A 19561-nucleotide genomic window follows, 5' to 3' on the forward strand; every position below is an offset into this window, starting at 1 on the left:
GGTTTGATCCCTGAGTTGGGAAGATCCCCTGGAGAAGGAAATGGCTACTCACTCCAGTATGCTTGCCTGGAGAATTCCATATATATGGTGAAAACGGTGTCACACACATGCCTACATTATGGGCATTATTCTGAAGAAACATGAGTGAGAGAGCTTTGGAAGACCAACCTGGCAGAAGGAAATTTAAGAGGATATACAGATCAAAACAGAGGCAGTCTGGGCTACAGAAAAAGACCAGACACAAGAGAGGGAGAGATGGAGAGAGGGGCTCAGGGAGAGAAGAAACCCAGAGCTTGGCCGTGCCGGACTTCGCCTGCACCTTCCCCTTTCATCTCCACACTCTGGTGTCTCTGCACCCACTGAACAGAGCAGCACCGGTGCGCTGGGGGCATTGCCAGCCCAGCCCCAGCTCTGCGCACCTCGCCCTCGGCCAGCCCAGCTGCTCCTCACTGGGTCCCAGGAGGCAGGGCTCCATGTCACATGCCCTGTTCTGCTCCTCCTTCCGAGGACTGGAGGCAGTGACTGGGCTTTCCCATCTCAGAGGGCCCCTACTCCCCAAGATCCCCTTGCGGCAGGCTTGTACCCTGGCTCCAGCCACCCACTGGTCGCCACTCGGCCTGAAGAAGGAATTCATAGGGCCAGGACTCCATCTCAGGCCTATCTGTGCTGATCATGCTTGGCCACCTCTCCAGCGGACTCTGAACTCTCTGCTTAGTGCCTGTGGGAACAACAATGGAAGGATAAGACCCCCTCCAGACAGGGGAACCTTGAAGATCACATCCAGGTTACTCATTGCCTAAGAGGAAACATACCGTAATCACCCCTGTCTCCGGACAGGTCATAAACATTTTCCGTATCTATCAGGATGTAATCACAGGCTTATCGATTATTAACTGGTTGGAACGTGACCACAAGCTTATTGATTATTAACTGTTTGGAATGTAACTGCAGACTTATTGATTATTGACTGTTTGAACACGTTAACACGTGAATGATGGGGTTATTGTAGTTGTATTTACCCTACCTTTGTTTATATAAGTCTCAAGGGAATTGGGGTGGTGGGTTTGGACATGTACACATGGGGTATAAAAGATTTTCACAAATGCTGGTCGGGGTCCTTGGCTAAGAGGAGACTCTGCCTTGGACCCGCCGGTGTAATAAACTGCACTCCACTATCTGCATTGTCCTTCTGAGTGAGTTTGTTTCCCGGAAAGCATGGCTATAACAGGCCCCGCCCTGCCCCACCCCCGCCGTCTCTGCACCTGCTTGGGTCCACAGCGGACAGCACCAGGCCAATCCCGGCTCGGCACTGCAGACGGGTCCCGAGGAGCTGCCCTTTCTCAGCGGGCTTCTGGAGCGAAGCAGTCCCTTAGCCAATTGCATCTAAGTTCTGAAATCAGTGCTTTTCATTAGAGAGGGTCCATCAATAGGCAGTTGATACATGAGTGATGCACGTACGAAATACTTAATGTAAACGTTTACTGATGGAATGGCTTGGTGTGAGACATTGGACAGAGGTCAGTGAATAAGGAATAAAACCTCCTTCCAGGGCTGACCCGTTAGTCGCTACAAGATAAACGGGACAGGGAAAGGACAGAGAGTGACAGAGGCTGAGGGTTCCAGAGCTGTGGCTGGTGAAGGGACCCAGGGCACACGGGGGCGGTGAGAATGGGGCCCCTGCTGGAAGTGGAGGGGGAGGCGGGAGGGCTGGGACGGCTGGGACACAGGCGGCGACCGGCCCGGAGCGCTGGGATTCAGGCAGAGATGACGCCACCGGAGGCTTTAAGAAAAGTCACGATCCTCCTCCTGCTGTGATGAGTGTGGCCCTAGCCGTGGGGTGGACAGGAGTCCAGTGGGGAGGGGTGGGGCAGATGCAGGGACCAGCGAGGAGGCCCTGGCAATGGGAGTCATCCCTGGGACTCAGGAGAGCCTGGACCAGAGCACTGGGGGGGAAGGGGCAGGGCTGCATTTGGATCAGGACTCACAGACAAGTGGGGTGCAAAGTGTCCGTGGGAGAGGGCCGTGCGGATCTGAGCCCTTGTCCCCTTCATCCTGCCTCGCCTCATGCACAAGGCAAATTGAGGGACCACTCCTCTCTGCTGAGTCCCTCCCCATTCACCTCGGCTCCTCCTTTCCAGCCCAGCACTGCAGGAAGCTCATCCGCCAAGCCCTGCACGTGTGAGGTACTGCTGACATGCCAGCTATAGTCAAAGGTCTTTAATTATTAGGAAAAATAACTTCTAAAATGTCACCAAACATCATCGACTTTTCCAGAAACAAATGAACCACTGCCATGAGCTGTGTGATAGGAAACGGAGGGGACCTCACAGGAGGAGGCCTGAAGGGTGACAAGCAATGACTTCAAGGTAAGCATCACTTGGGCCTCAGCATCTTCTGGATGCTCATTCCAGTAGACAAAAACCATCAGTCCCAACAGGAAAGGAGAGGGGACCTGGGACCGCTGGCTGTGTGGCCTGACCCCCCAGGACCATGCCCTGCTCCCCGTAGATTCCCTGGAACCAGGGCCTCTAGGGCTGCCGCACAGCCTTCCTTCTGCTCTGGCCTGGGAAATAGAGCGAGTCAGGACCACGCCCGCCGGAGCAGAGCCACTGCCGTGGAAGTACACCTCGACTGCAGTCAGGCAGATTCCCCAGTTCCTGATGAAATGTGTCTTTGGGAGTCTAGGCAGCAGAATTTTATGATTTCCTATAACATTCTAATTACCTAACTCTCATGATGATCCAGAAAATGTAGCTATTTCCATTAAATTCCCAACATTTGCAAATATCCTATTTTTTTTTTTTTTTACAGAAACTACTGTGTTCTTCAGTGTACATTAGACTGAGATATTACAGTAATGAATATCAATTCATGTTTCCAAGTGTAGCACCCTGCACAAGGCAGCTATTCAAAAATATTTATTGAATACACAGGCATACATTTCATAGAAAGTTCCATCTTGGATTATACTAATAACCAATCATAACACAAGTCTCCCTCATCTCTCAGCTTAATAGTTAACAACACAAGTTATTTTCATCTCAAGGCAATAAACTGGAGATAATGTACAAATGCACTGTCATGTTGGAATTATATGGAGCTGAGCGTAATGAATGCCATAATTCAAATAATATAGGAAGCAAGAAAGCTTGAATAACCCAAATATTTTTTGAATTACTTCCACTTATAAAAAAAGATTCACAGTTGTAATTATCATAAAAGCAGGTGTATAATAACTGGATATTGACTGCATAAATTAATGGCTAGCTGTTTATTCCACGTTTGTAGATGATGACAGCTAAAATTAGACACAGCGCTGTTTAGCACACTTCAACAAGTTCCTACTTTTAATCAATGGACAGAGGTTAAAAAGTGAAATAAAGCTCTCATTAAACTGCCAGAGGTCACACAAATGAGATGTGGACCACTGTGGTTCATGGGGTTGTTTCACCTGAGTAAGGACCACAACTCTGTTCTAGTCTCTCCTTCTCAAGCAGTGGCTCCCAAGGGATGACAAGTGTTCCCTCCACAACCCCCGAGGGTGTGAACTAATAAATGGGGTATTTCGGGTTTGTGCCCAAAGAGGAAAATGCCACCAAGACAAGGAGGCATCCCTTTTCTCAATTGATGTCTTTAGCAATAAAGTTTGAATTTTAAATACAATCTGCACTTGGTTAATGCAAGACTTTGGGGTGGGGGGGCAGTGTCCAGCCCATCCGGCTCCTCCACTCCCCAGAGTACTGGGGCCAGCTCTCACCTCCATTCTGCAGAGCAGTCTGCACACCTAAAGAAACGAGGCTCAGAAGTGGAGTAACCTGCCAAGGTTATGTTCCTGGCAATGACAGAGCTGCTGGGATCTGAATCCAGGAAGCAGTTCCAGGGTCCTTGCTCTGACATCTACTCTGCGTGCCTGGGGCGGCTGTTTGGATCATTCCCATTTTGCAGAGAAACCGAGGACCAGCGAGTGAGCAGAAGGATATCCACCCAGGCACCTGTGTCCACAGCGCCCACCCACGATCTGAACCCCTGCTGATCCCAGAGCAGCCTCAGGGTAGAAACGTCTGCAAACAACAGGAAGGCAAATCTCCTTGGTCAGCCTCTAACACTTGCTCTATCTCAAACACAGACTAGCAGGCAGGAATGCCAGCCCCTGGAAGAGGGCTGAGGACAGGGCAAGAGGCCACACCAGCCTGCATCCAGGTGCGGGGAGGACAGTTTAGACCCTCAAAGATGAAAGAGGCAGAAAGATCCGGAACAAGTTGTTCTTTTGTTGTTTCGCTTGAGCTTTCCCGGATCCCAGTGAGAAGTGGGACCTACTCATTTCTCTTCACACTGGCTTGGCCAAAAAAGTTCATTCAGACTTTCCTGCAAGATGTTATGGAAAAACCTGAACAAACTTTTTGCCCATTTCAATAAATAACTTTAGGCCTCAGCTAATGGTGCAGGATGATAGTAATTTTTCAATGGAAGACTCTCTCCAGATCTGTTAAAAATACTTAATATTGAGTAGAAACACTACTCTTACATCTGATTAGTCCAAATTCTGGGCACACAGATGGGGAAGATAGAGGTCTATGGGGTGTTGGTTCTCAAAGTGGGGTTCACCTGGGAACTTGATGAACCTTGAATTCTCAGGCCCCACCCCAGAACTACTGAATCAGAAACCCTCAAGGTGGAGCCAAGGTAAACATGTTTTCACAAGCCCTTTTGGGGTGATTCTGAGGCTCAGTCAAACTTGAAAAATACTGACTTGGCATGGGGTGCCCTAATGCATGCATCATTCCTGTCTGAACATCCCGCATAACTAAAACTTCACTCAAGGCACTGAGGTGAGAGGTGAAGGGCTGAGGCAGTGAGCAGTTCCACTTCCTTCTACAAATGACGCACGCTTCACCCGTCTCCCTGATCTTTCTGCTGACTGGCTTGGACAAGGACGCCATGCATTTCTCTCAGTGGCTCAGACACCTCTGGGAAAACATTCTTGAAAAGTACTTTCAGAAATAACAAAGACTCAAATCATGAATGTATAATGGGATAACAAATTCTATGACAAAGATTACATTTTTTAAAGTTTCAGATGACCTGGAAGATGGCTAAAAGTACTTTGTCTTTAAGATCCAAATAAGTAAATACAGTGGCCCCCCAGTTTCCATGGAGGATGGACTCCAGGACCCCCTCAGACACCGAAACACTCAGGGCCTGAAATCTGAAGTATTTGCATACAACTTAGTCACTCACTTATGCCTGACTCTTTGCAAACCATGGACTGTAGCCCACCAGGCTTCACTATCCATGGGATTTCCCAGGCAAGAACACCAGTGGGTTGTCATGCCCTTCTTCAGGGGATCTTTAGATGACATAATAATACAATGTAAATGCTATGCAAACAGTTGCCAGCAAACAGCAACGCTGCTTTGTGAAAGTTTCTGGATTTTTTTTTCTATTTTTGATCCATGATTGGTTGAATCTGAGGATGGGGAACCCACAGATAGGAAGGGGTGACTGTACTGAATTTTTAATAGTACTTGATAAGAAAAAAGTGTTTAAAGCTATGAAAACCTAAGGATTCCCATTTTCCTATAAACTAGTCATGTCCTTGAAAATAATCCTTTCCTCCTGATTCAGGATATTCATGTTAGTAGCAGTTGTACATAAATAAGGCTTTCCAAATAAACATCTTATCTTTATATGGAAGGAAGTTCAGGAAGAAGGAATTGACGTTCTTCCCCAAAGATGACAATACAGTTTTGGGTTCCTTTCCCAGAAATTAGTAAATAACAAAATACCTTTCATTTAAAAAGAAAAAAAAAAGCGTGTTCATAGCAAATGCTTAAATCAAATCCATATGCCACTCACAAGCTTAAAAAAGGAGACGGCTGCTGTGAGCCAATTTCTCCACTCATTCTAGGCCAAATAAAACAGATTTCAGTTAAAAAAGCTTTTATTGCCTCAGAGGCAGCTCTATTCATCCTGCAGGGTATACAGTACTATTTATTTTTCATTCAGAATTCCCGATTCTCTACTTCATACACATTTTCCCACTCAGGTCGACTTTATCCTCTCTGTATAAGTACATTAAAATCTGAAAAACATAACACCTTCTCTGGATGGAACACATTTTTAAAATGTTGAGGCCGCATAGCTAAGGAAACCATAAACAAAATGAAAAGACAACCTATGGACTGGGAAAAAATATTTGCAAATGATGCAACTGACAAGGGGTTAATTTCCAAAATATACAAACAGCTCCTATGATTCAGTAACAAAAAGACAAATAACCCAATTGAAAAGTGGGCAGAAGACCTAAATAGACATCTCTCCAAAGATGAGATGCACATGGAAAGATGCTCAACATCGCTAATTAGTAGAGAAATACAAATCCAAACTACAATGAGGTATCACCTCACACCAGTCAGAAAAGCCACCATTAAGAAGTCTACAAATAATAAATACTGGACAAGGTGTGGAGAAAAGGGAGGCCTCTTACACTGTTGGCAGGAATGTAAGTTGGTGCAGACACTACAGAGAATGGCATGGAGGTCCCTTAAGAAACTAAAAATAGAGTTTCCATATTATCTAGCAATCCCCATCTGGGGTGCAGATCCAGAGAAAACTATACTAAAAAATACATGCACCCAAAGTTCACTGGAGCACTGTGTACAATAGCCAAGGCACGGAAACAGCCTGCATGTCCATAGCAGACGGATGGATAAAGGTGATGTGGCGCACACACACCGTGGAAGACTACTAAGCCATACGAAGAATGAAATAATGCCATTTGCAGCAACATGGATGGGCCTGGAGACGGTCATACCAAGTGAAGTCAGTCAGAGAGAGAAAGACAGACCATAGGATATCACTTTTATGAAGAATCTAAAATACAGCACAAATGAACACAGCTACAAAGCAGAACCGGATTCACAGACGTAGAGCACAGATGTGTGGTTCCCCAGGCGGACGGGTTGGGGAAGGGAAGGACTGGGAGTTGGGATTAGCAAATACAAGCTAGTATACATAGGACAGATAGACAATAATGTCCCACTGTATAGCACAAGAAACTACATCCAATATAGAAAATGAACTTATGGTTACCGGGGGGGGGGGGGGGCCGCGGGGAAGAGTCAGGGGAGGGATAGTTAGGGAGTTTGGGATTGACATGTACACATTGCTATATTTAAAATGGATACCCAATAAGGATCGATGGTATAACACAAGGAACTCTGCTCAATATCCTATAACAACCTAATTGCAAAGAGAATTTGAAAAGCAAAAGATACATGTGTATGTATAACTGAGTCACTCTGTATGCCTGCACCTAATGCAACACTGTTAACCAACTGTACTCCAACATAACATAAGAAGTAAAAAGTCTACGGTAGTCTTAGTAGAGATTTGTTAGGTATTAAAAACCTGTTATTAAACCATAATGGGAAATAATATGAAAAATTATATATGTATAACTGAGTCACTGCTACACAGCAGAAACTAAATAAGCTGTAAATCAACTATAGCTCAATGAAACTAAAAAACACTGATGCAGTGTAGCATCTAATCAGTGACATTGAGCAAATACAATTCTTATTGAAAAGAGGCCATATTATTCTGATACTAGAACTCACACTGGTTTCACCACTAAGAAATACCCCTCCCAATCAAAAGCAATAAGACACCCCCAGAGGTAGGTGTTTGAAAAGTGCTAAATGCTTTAAGAACACTCTGTGTGTTATGAAAAAGTTCAGGATCTAACTCCCCACAAAATAAGGGGTGAAACACACAGCAGAGCCCATGGGAAACAGCTCTGCATTCATGAGTCTGCAGTGTTTAACTGGGCACGTGTACAAAAAAAGAATGTCCTGTTTGGTTTATGCCTATGTTTATTTTATCAAAAGACAGTTAAAGTATGATGGGTAACACAAAATAAATAGTAGAAAATGTTAAAGAAATACACAGATCAAAACTGTTGTTTTTGTTGTTCAGTTGCCCAGTCGTGTCCGACTCTTTGCCATCCCATGGACTGCAGCACACCAGGCTTCCCTGTCCCTTACTACGTCCCGGTTTGCCCAAGTTCATTGCATCGGTGATGCCATCCAGCCATCTCATCCTCTAACACCCTCTTTTCCTTCTGCTCTCAATCTTTCCCAGCATCAGGGTCTTTTCAGATGAGTCAGCTCTTCGCATTAGGTGGCCAAAGTATTGAAGTTTCAGCTTCAGCAACAGTCCTTCCAATGAATATTCAGGATTGATTTCCTTTAGGATGGACCGGTTTGATCTCCCAGCAGCCCAAGGGACTCTCAAGAGTCTTCTCCAACACCACAGTTCAAAAGCATCAATTCTTCGGTGCTCAGCTTTTTTTATAGCCCAACTCTCACACCCATACAAGAATACTGGAAAAACCATAGCCTTGACTAGGCAGACCTTTGTTGGCATTGCTGTTTTTTTATCTGGTATTGCTTTCTCTATAATCCAGCAGATGTTTTCAATTTGATCTCTAGCTCTTCTTCCTTTTCTAAACCCAGCTTGGACACCTGGAAATTCCTGGTTCACATAATGCTGAAGCCTAGCATGTGAGATTTTAAGCATGATCTTACTAGGATGGGCGATGAGTGCAATGGTCTGATGGTGAGCCCATTCTTTGGTACTACCCTTCTTGGGTACTGGAATGAGGATTGACCTTATCTAGTCCTGTGGCTACTGCCAGGTGTTCCAGATTCACTCACATAACGAATGCAAAACCTTGATGGCATCATCCTTTAGGAATCTGAGTAGTTCTACTGGAATTTCATCACATCCACTAGATTTATTAACAACAGTGCTTCTTAAGGCCCACTTAGCACTCCAGAATATCTGGCTCTGCGGGACTAACTATACTATCATAGTAATCCAGTTCATTAAGATTTTTTTTTATACAGTTCTTCCATGTATTCTTTCCATCTCTTCTTGATCTCTTCAGCATCTACTAGGTCTCTACCATTTTTATCCTTTATTGTGCCCATCTTTGGGCAGAATGCTTCCATGATGTTTCCAATTTTCCTGAAGAGATCCCTAGTCTTTCCCCTTTGCTGTTTTCCTCTATTATTAAGCATTGCCCACTGAAGAAGGCCTTCTTGTCTCTTCTAGCTATTTTTGTAACTCTGCGTTTAACTGGATATACTCCGTCTCTCCCTTGCTTTTCACTTCTCTTTGTTCTTCTGCTATTTGTAAAGCCTCCTCAGATAACCACTTTGACTCTTGTGTTTCTTTTTCTTTGGGATGGTTTTGTTCGCCACCTTCTGTACAATATTACAGACCTTTGTCCATAGTCCTTTAGGCACACTGTTAACTAGATCTAGTCCCTTGAATGTATTTATTACCTCTACTGAGAATTCACATGGGATTTAAGTCACACCTGGCTGGCTTCTTGTTTTTCCCAGTTTTCTCTAGTTTAAGCCTGAATTTTGCTATGTGAAACTGATGATCTGTGCCACAGTCAGCTCCAGGTCTTGTTTAGGCTGACTGGATACAGCTTTTCCATCTTCAGGTACAAAGAATATAATCAATTTGATTTTGGTATTGACCATGTGGTAATGTCCATGTGTAAAGTTGTCTCTGTGTTGTTGAAAAAGGGTATTTGCTATGACTAGTGCATTCTCTTGGCAGAATTCAGTTAACCTTTGCCCTGCTTCATTTTGTTCTCCAAGGCCAAACTTGCCTGTTACTCCAGGTATATCTTGACTCCTTTTGGATTCCAATCTCTGATGATGAATAGAACATCTGTTCTGGGTGTTAGTTCTAGGAGGTCTTCTAGGTCTTCATAGAGCTGATAAACTTCAGCTTCTCCACCATCCAAGGGGCATAGACTTGGATTACTGTGATGGTGAATGGCTTGCCTTGGAAACGAACCAAGATCATTCTGGCATTTTTGAAGTTGCACCCAAGTACTGTATTTCAGACTCTCTTGCTGATTATAAGGGCTACTCTATTTCTGCTATGGGATTCTTGCCCACAATAGTAGATAAAATGGTCAACTGAATTAAATTTGCCCATTCCCATTCATTTTAGTTCAGATGCCTAGGATGTCGATGCTTATTCTTACTATCTGCTGCTTGACCACATCCAATATTCCTTAATTCATGGACCTAACATTCCAGGTTCCTAGGCAATACTGTTCGTTGCAGCATCAGATTTTACTTTCATCACCAGACACATCCATAACTGAGCACAGTATCTGCTTTGGCCCAGCCATTCATTCTGGGGCTTCATTCATTCTGGGGCTATTGGTAATTCTCCTGCAATCTTCCCCAGTAGCATACTGGACACCTGGGGGACTCATCTTTTGGGCCTTTTATACAACTCATGAAGTTCTCACAGCAAATACACTGGGATGGTTTGCATTCCCTCCTCCAGTGGATCCCATTTTGATCACAAATCAAAATACTTCATCTAAAATGCACTGCGTTATAGGCTTTTCAGACAAATTTCAAGGGCTGTGAGTGGAAAAGCCAGTAGATGGGCAGGGGCCTCTCTGAGATCAGGGATAAAGAACACCCCTGGAGGGACTGAGAGAGGTAACTGATGAGCAGACAGACTGATACACAGACAGACAGATAACCGGCCAGGAAGGAAAGGAAGTGAAAAGTCAAGACACTGCCACAGAGCCACTTACATGACTGCTAACATGATACAGGGGTCAAGCTTTCCCTCTGGAAGGTACAGACCTGGTTTCTAATTCATTGTAAGTAAAGTCAGTTTATGAATAAGCCCAAAAGAGCCTGGACCTCAAGACGAGCAGGGTGTGATGCCATGGACCATATAAACAGGCATGGGTCAGCCAAGTGACACCACAGAGCAGGTGGAAAGCGTGAAGAGAGTCAGCTCCTGCTAGAGGAGAGCTGGGCTTAAAGGGGCTCCATGTAAATGTCCCCATTCATGGGACGAAGCCGGGAACCATCTCAGCTCAATTGAGGAATCACTCACGCTTCTCTTTACACTGTCAATCAGCCTGTATCTCAGAGTCTGTGTGGAGCAGGCCTGCAGTTGCCCAGGGGAGCTCAGCTTCTGGAAGAGCCCAGAGCACGCTGACCATCCTGACCACAGCAGGATGTCACTCTTCCCAAACCCCATCCAAACAATCTTATTCCATGTCACACTTTAAGCCAGGAAACCTGTCAAATAATGTCCTGGCCCCTGGAAAGGGAGGGTCTGATATTTCAAATAGTGTTTCAAGGCACATCATCAGGCAGATGAAGGAAGAAGCCCAGAAGGAGATGCCAGCTACAAGGATGCAGGCTATGCCAGTCACCACGGGATAGTCAGGTGCAAGGACACTCTGCTCCGAAGGCTCCACAGATACAAGGCCTCCCTAAATAGGTATTATGTCATGTAGAAACCAACTTCTAATGCAAATACCTTCTCAGCTTTGCTGTGAATGTAGATTATTTGGGCACCTATATTACATTAATATTATGTGTCATCCCTATCCTAAACACACTTCAGATTTCTTACAGTGCTTGCAATTTTCTCATTAAGCAATCATGTTCTAAATTTCAAAGCTAATGATAAATGTTAATCAACAAGTCTAAGCCTTTAAGAACTGAAGGTACAAAAATAGTTTCTTATCTTCCCTAATTGAAGCAGTGTAGCATCTCACCTAGACTTCTAAATAAAGCTTACATTTTCACCCTGAGCCATCTTGTTGCTAATGCCACAAGCTTGAAGGATGACAGTGCACACAGGGACCTTCCAGAGAATCGACAGGTTCATTTAGCTGGTCCATGCGATGCCCTGTCCCTACCTTTTCTGATGTCTTGTCTTGCACGGGTGGCCCTGTGCGGGGCAGGGTTGGAGGAGGGGGTGCCCGGCGCTTTTTCAGGTCCGACTTGACTGACACCCCTGAGATGTTGCCAAGAGAGAGGGATGGACCCAGGATAACAGAACGTGGATTCACACACGGGGAGTTCGGGGTCGTCAAGCAGCCCTATTGGAGGAAGAGACAAACATAAAACCTGCATTACTCCAAGATGCTTCTCAGTGCACAAATGTTCAGAGATGAGAACTGAGCACCCAACACCCACCAGAGCTTCTCCATCATCGTTTTCACAGACAAACAATGTTTGAATCACGAGAGCAAAACCCTTCTATTTTCACTGTCCCGGGAAAATGACCACAGACCCCATTACAGGACAGGTTCCTGGTATGAGGTTTATTTTGCTAATCATGAAGGAAACAGCAAGACTGCAGCAAGACTGTTTAAACCTGTACGAGGAATTCTTACCAGCTAGAATCATGGAAAATTCTTGACCCACCTACAGTGATGAATTTGCCTCCTTAAATTTGTGACCTGTCATCAGGCTGAGTACTTAGATGCTGAAAAGGGGGAAGGAACAGATCAATGGGTAGAAGCAGCGCATCTTTGCATCTGGAGCATTTCACCCATTGCCTGGAAGGGGCTTAGGTTTCTCCTAACTGAGAAGTTTCAAATAGTTGACAAGGTAGTGTAAATAGGCTGCCATGGATATTTCATGTGACCATCAAATGCAGTACTTCATGACATATCCCTAATGAACTGAATACAAATTCGACCTAACAGCCTAGTTAATTGCTCCCAAGGAGCAACGTCTACATCCAGGGGGCAGACTAAAGGCATATATATGCATTATTTTCAGTTTTGCCTCCTAGGTTCTATTTAGGGGAATAATGCAAGTGTTAGTGCGGGGAAGAGCATTTAGATAACTAGCAGTCTAATTCCAAATTAAAACTGAAATGGATACCCATCCCTTACTCTGCTACGCCCTCTGTCCTGCCCTGGCCCTCCCCAGAACCAGCATCTCCACTCCACGTGGTCCACACTGAGGGCCAACGCAGTGGAGTGGTCAGTCCACAGATGGTGGGACACACTGCCTGGACTCGTGACTTTGCCACTGATAAGCTGTGGCCTTGGAGAGGTTTCTTAACTTCTCTCTGCCTCAGTTTATCTCCTGCAAAACTGAGGTCAACAATAGTACCTACATCCCAGAGAAATGGTGAGAACTAAATGGGTTACAATAGGTGCAAGAGGCTTAGAGAGTTCACAGCACAAAGTGAGCATCCAGTATGTGCTATTATAGTTATTATGCATTTGTACAGGTTTTTTTCTCCCCCGTTACTGTGTGAGCCCCATGAGGACAGCAATCATTCCCTATTCACACTTATAGCCGAGTCCCAGGCTCCCAGCAGCTCCAAGGGCCCAGTTACCCTGTGTGACCTTGAGTCCACACAGGTAGGAATCAGTGGGTAGGCAAATCTGCCTTTACACTTCACATAAGGAACTTGTGGGTGAGCCATCAGCTCACCACATTTGAAATAAATATAGAAAGAAAACTCACCACTTTCAATAGCAGCCCTGTATGACCTGCCCTCAGCCTATTCTGTTCTGCCAATTACACCATTATTCAGTTTCCTGAGATTTTTGAGACTCAGATTTTCTTGTACTTCAGTATTAACATCAAAGGAAAACTGAATCCCTGCTTCTTATGCTTATTCATGCTTTCTTGTGAGACGCTATCAAATGCACTGCTCATCAAAAGCAGAGTCCCCATAGCAGGTCAGGGACCCACAGGAAAGAGCCTTACACCCAGAAAACTAAACCCAGGCTCCCAGAGAAAAACGTAAAGAAAAATGGTGGGAGTTTCTCCCAGTCCTCCAGTTCTGCAGACATCAGATGTATACTAAGCGGTCACTAAGTCATGTCCAACTTTTTAGTGACCCCATGGACTGCAGTCCTCCAGGTTCCTCCATGGGATTTCCCAGGCAAGAATACTGGAGTGGGTTGCCATTTCCTTCTCCAGGGGATCTTCCTGACCCAGGGATTGAACCCACATCTTCCGCATTGCAAGCAGATTCCCCACCACTGAGCCACTGGGGAAATCTCCTACTAAGCAAGTAAGCCAATGCAAAATGAACTCTTAAATACTTCCATCTACCTTACACATACCTCCATTGCAACTGTGAACATAGAAAAAGACAAAAGAACTTAAGTGCACTCAACAATGCCGGGTGTGGGTGGTAAATGAAGCAAGCCAGAGCACGGACTAGGCTGACCCAAGTCTGGAGCTGGGCATGCATTACACTGAAGGACTGGCCCGCTCGCATGCCCCCACCCCATTCGAGGGATACAGACTCACGCTGCGGAGGTTTGTTCAGGCCTGTGAAGCACAGCAGAGAACTCTACCTGCCTCTCTGGAGCGTGCCCAGACCCACTGGCATCCCTTGAACATGGACGTTGTGGCAGGGTGGCTCGCATCCCTGACCCTAATTGCTTTTCTCCCCTCTTCCCTGTCTAAGCTGGGAACTCCCAGTCCTTCTTGCCTCAGTCCTCCCCACAACGACACCTGCCTGGCAGAAGCCTCAGGATCTCTTTGAACTCACTTCGGTCCCTTCAGCGCCCCGAGTATGTTCCCAGCTCTGTGCAGACACTGTTAAAAGCACTTCACAGCGCATCTAGTTTATATCTATTTCAGGCCCTTCCTCTATAATGCTGCTGCCTTCGAGCACTGGGACTTCTGAGTCTGTCAACTCTTTCCTGAAGGGGGGGGGGCTGACTCAGTGCCCACCCTGCACACACAGGCAGGAACGGCTCCACCTGTAAAATGAGGGACCTTCCACTTACTTCAAAGTTGCTGTCAGCACCCAGCGTGTTTCTGTCACATCAGATCTGTCTCACATATGTGGTTTCCCTCTCCTTTGGTAAGTATTTTTTGGTAAGAATGATCTCATCAGGGCCACGGAGAGATGGTCTTGACAGCAGAAAGTTGGAGCCCAGGGCCACCTATCCTGGCTTTCTCCAATCCTGACACCTGTTATTGATGGGCTTCACAGTATCTGCGTCTCTGGAACAGAACTGAATTCTGACATAACAGGTTTTTAGCCAAGTCTGCTCTGTAGAGCCACACGCCTCTCTCCCTAACCCACCCCCACCTTTCACACCCCCAATGTCAGTGTACCCCAGTTCTCAGACCACCAACCCCTCTCAACACTGAAGCACAATAATGCTTCTCAATGTTCAATCGAGGGGCAGCCAAAACATCTTGGCTGCCCAGAGGATATTTGTGGTCTAACTCATTTCCTTCTTTCCCCACTCCTGGAAATTGCGCACACAATAAAGAAAAAAAGTCCACAGAATAATTTGGATAGAGACATTGTTTTTTAAGTATGAATGCCGTTTAAGAGGCTGATTCATATCAGTGTAAAATAAAATGCTAAACCACGCTGTGGTCCATGTAGGCTGGGGTCTAGACAGCCTAGTCCACACTCTCCTATTCCAGTGTGGGGTTTTCTCCTGCTGCACAGTGGCCAGGTTTCATGGGAAACAGACCACAGCTTGCCTGCAGGAGGGATCTCATTTCCTGCTCTTGTCCAAACTGTTCAAAAGCATTAAAAAAAAAAATCAAATCCTTTTCTAGGTGGGGAATGAGTCATACCTTCCTACAAAGGTTGACAGAAAAATTCACAGGTTCTGGCTTTCATAGTCACATCAGATTTTCTTAGATTTTTTCTCCCGTGATGGAAGCCCAATAAACCATTAAGAAAGAGCAATGGATAATGAAAACAGGAATAAAGCAAACCCACTGACAGGGCCCACAAGGGGTCTCATTGTTAAGATGGCTCATTATGTTGACCTTGCAAACAGAGAATAAAATCAGTGATCCTTAAGATGGACTGAATTGCCCAAATGACATTCTGTTTCCTCACTGGCGCCTACCTTCTCAAAGCCACGAGACCACCAGCTACAAGCTCCACCAGGAGGTCCAGACCTCCGGCTCCGTGACCACAGGACTCAACTGTAGGCTAAAACTTGACCGTCCCTTCAGAGAAGTTTTCATTGGCGGGGTATAAGAAAGACCCTGTCAGAAAGGGAGGACGTGGCTCTCCTTAAGGGCCAGTCACCCTCTCGTTTCCCTCTAATAAATTCCCCTCTAATGAATGTCTGGCTCGCTCTCTTTTTCTCTGCATTTGCCTTACACCAACCTTTAGGACCCAGAGCTCGTGGGACCTCAGACTGCGGGGTGTAGGGCTAATCAGATGGGAAACAGTACTAATGCCATGAATTCACACCACCACTGACAGCCTATGAATTTATTACCTTCAGGATAAAATGATAAGATGGGACTTCACTGGTGGTCTAGTGGCTCAGATTCCAAGCTTCCAGTTCTGGGGGCCTTAGTCAGGGAACTAGATCCTGCATGCTGAAACTAAGAGTCTGCATGCCACAACTAAAATTACACAAGCCACAACTGAAGATCCCATGTGCCTTCACCGAAGATCAAAGATCCCACGTGCCTCAACTAAGACCCGGCGGAGCCAAATACATAAATAAATACTAAAAAAAATTAAGATGATAATTTGACCCCATCTCACACACACAGCTGGATGGGGAGGATTGGGAAACATCTTTGGGATCTGTTGATTTTGTCATAGATATCTAATTTTGAATTAAATACATGTATTTGTTTTTGTTTGAAATGTACTCCGTATTCTGGTGAATCCTGATCTCCTTCTGTTTGTCAATGCAGCCAGAACGACATTCTGCACTCGTTTCAAATGTTGACTGAAAAATAATGCATAGCCGAAAAGTTCAGATTTATGTTTTATTCAGCGGACAAAACTGAGGACTTAAGCCTAGGACACAGCCCTTCTGAGAGCTCTGAGGGACTGTTCAGAAGAGCTAAGGTGGGAGGAGCCAGAATATATAGGGATTTTTGCAACTCGGAACATCAAAAGATTGCTGTTAATTAAGGAAAACCAGACATCACGCTTTTCTATGTATCGGAAGATGCAAGAGTCTGGCTCACCCCTCAGCAATCATTCCTTCGAGATCTAGCTCAGCTGCCTGGAGCCAGCTTCCTGTGGAGTTTTCTCATCCTGAGTCTTCTCAGCGTTCACCTTCGGGGTGGCTCCAGTGTCTGTTGGTTTAATGGTGGGGATCCTGTTTCCATTCCGAGTTCCCACACCTCTGGGTGGCTGTAATGTGACGACTTGATGATTGCAACACCTTCTGTTTTACTGACACACCAGCGACATTTGTTTCTTTGAAACAAACTCCCTTGGCTTCTCTCTGGGGAGATGCACAAACCCTGGGGGCTCTCCCAGGAGCCATCCTGAGAAGCCGTGAGTTCCCAGGGGTGGGTGGGTGACTGTAGGTTTGGCCTTAAGAATTAGCTCTGCTCCTAACCTACTGGGACCATCACTGCAGGCACAGTGGTCTCCACGGGGCCAGCACTGCTGTGACGGCTCCCTATAACCCTGGGGAAGGCTCTGGGAGTGCTGGGTCTCCCTAGAATGATTCTTGGGTTCACAGGAACTGCAAAGAGCAGGTTCTTTCCTTTACTCATTTACTCATAATCCATTAGAGATCAGCACTGGGCAGGACCCTGCGTGTGCCCAAGGTGAGCATCACCCTGTCTGTGTGGGGCCCACTGTATCTCTGCTGGAGCTGCTGACATCACCTGCCTCAGGCAGCTTTACTACATCCATGTCACAGCTGAAGAGGGGCATCTGTCCCCAGAAACAGGAAGGGAGCCGTGAACTCTGACTAGAATATGCTTCTGGGACAAAACGGGCAATGCTCTACTTGAAACATTTCTGTCTAAATTGTTTCAGGGATTTCCCTGGTGGTCCAGTGAAGACTTCATGTTCCAATTCTGAGGGTGTGGGTTCGATCCCTGGCTGGGGAGCTTAGATTTCACATGCCTTGCAGCCCAAAAAATCAAAACATAAAACAGAAGCAATAGTGCCACAAATTCAATAAAAACTTAAAAAAAATTGTTTCATAAAGAAGTAAGGATGAAGAGCTATTTGTTCCCATTTCTCAAAACTGTTCATTCTGGCAAAAAAAAAGACTAGCTTGTGAGAATCAAGTACATGATAAAGTAGACCTTTTGACATGGCCGGTGAGGAATTCAGATAGAGGTTTTGGCCTAAATATTGAGGAAAATATTTTGGTTATAGTAAGTACAATCTGAAAGTCATCGACAATCTTATCAGCATCACATGCTTCTAAATTAGACCAGATATTCTTAGAATGGCATGGTTTTAGAGTTTTAATGGGGAGAAAAGCTGAGGCCCAAGGAAATGAATTGAACTCCTCAGGATGCCTGAGGTCCTGGGGAATGGGATTCAACTGGTCAGTTCCGAGCATCCTGCATCCCTCCTCTCCTTTCACCATGCTGCCCCCTTTTGAAAGGATTTCAACAGCTTCGCTTTTCTCTCGTTTTCCTTCCCTCTTCCTTCCCTCCTTCCTTCCTTGTTTCGTTCTCTCTTTGTCAAAAAATTCAGTGGGAGAGAAGTTAGACCTGTTACCACATCATCTTTTCTTCGGATACAGGTTTTGGCAGGGATATGAGGCCGGGCCACATGACAGAGCCTGATGGGTGACGGACCTCGCTCTCCTGCCCACTCACAGCACAGCCCAGGTCTGTCAGAGCTCCCTGATGTGAAAGCAGAGAGCACTGCTCCCCATCCACAGCTGCCAGCACTGCCCTGGATGCTCGGCTTGCGTTTCCTTATCCTCAGAGCACAGCCTTCCTGAAGGGCACACCCTTGGCTGATCCCTCAGCCAGGGGGTACCCTGTCTTCCTGTGCCCTGGAAATCTGGCATCAGTCCAGAGCAAAGGGCAAAGAGGCTGGAACCCATCAGCTATGTGAGACTGAATCCTTGTGATGGGCAGAAACACAGAACTGAGGATTCTAGTTTCTACCATGTGATGTGAGTGGGAAACAGCCATTCTCTAGGGCCATGTTCCTCCTGGGAATGCCTGAAGAATGGTACTGCTTTAGAAGATAAGTTGTAGGAGCTATTTGGCCAACAAAATACTCTGTCATGAAAGTTCTCTGACAGTTTCAAGCTTCAGAACAATTTCAGAGATCTTTCCTCTGTTGGTCGGATTTTTCCTTACAACATACCAAAAAATCCTGCCTTCCAGCAAAACTCTGGGAAGATGCTGAATACTCTGGAATACTCTGAGCCTTCTGCTGCTTTCAGGACCTCCGGAAAACTTGTGAGCAAACACAGGGGTTGCTTGGAATATGCTGACTACTCATAATTGACCACTTTCACCAAGACCATTTTAGAGAGCCAGAAAGTTGTGAAAAGCTTGTGAATGGACAGCAAACCAGCCTCCCTATAAGTCAGAGGAGCCTGGCCGCGGGAAGGTGGTGGGCGCGCTGGGACCCCAGGTCAGTGTGGAGGCTCCACAGCAGGAGTGGAGGAGGGGAGGGGAGCATGAACACTGGGTGAGGAGGTGTGATGGTGAGTGGAGAGAGGTGAGCATAACACGATGCTAGGCTCATGGGGACGAGGCAGGCAGAGACCTGAGGGAAACACCCAGACCCACACAGGGTGTGTGTGTGTGTGTGTGTGTGTGTGTGTGTGTGTGTGATGGCTTGCTGTGGTTCCATGTGAGATTTCGATGGATGCAAACTCAAGCACAATTTTGGCAGGTGGGAGTGATGATTCTAATTCATATGAACAATAGAACCTTAATGATAAAGGTTTCCCTTTCAAATGTGTGAAGTTTCCTACAATTTACAAGGGAGCAGACTTTGAATG

At 45.8% G+C, this 19561-nt stretch overlaps 1 protein-coding gene across 1 annotated transcript in view; it reads right to left on the reverse strand.

Moving 5' to 3' along the window:
- Positions 1 to 19561, reverse strand: part of COBL (cordon-bleu WH2 repeat protein) — a 277317-nt gene that overhangs the window by 119677 nt on the left and 138079 nt on the right. The window contains 1 exon segment of the mRNA XM_070472080.1: positions 11771 to 11953. Within this exon segment, the coding sequence (XP_070328181.1) occupies positions 11771 to 11953 (183 nt within the window).

The sequence above is a fragment of the Odocoileus virginianus genome, chromosome 1 (genome assembly GCF_023699985.2).
Source record: "Odocoileus virginianus isolate 20LAN1187 ecotype Illinois chromosome 1, Ovbor_1.2, whole genome shotgun sequence".
Taxonomy (NCBI): domain Eukaryota; kingdom Metazoa; phylum Chordata; class Mammalia; order Artiodactyla; family Cervidae; genus Odocoileus; species Odocoileus virginianus.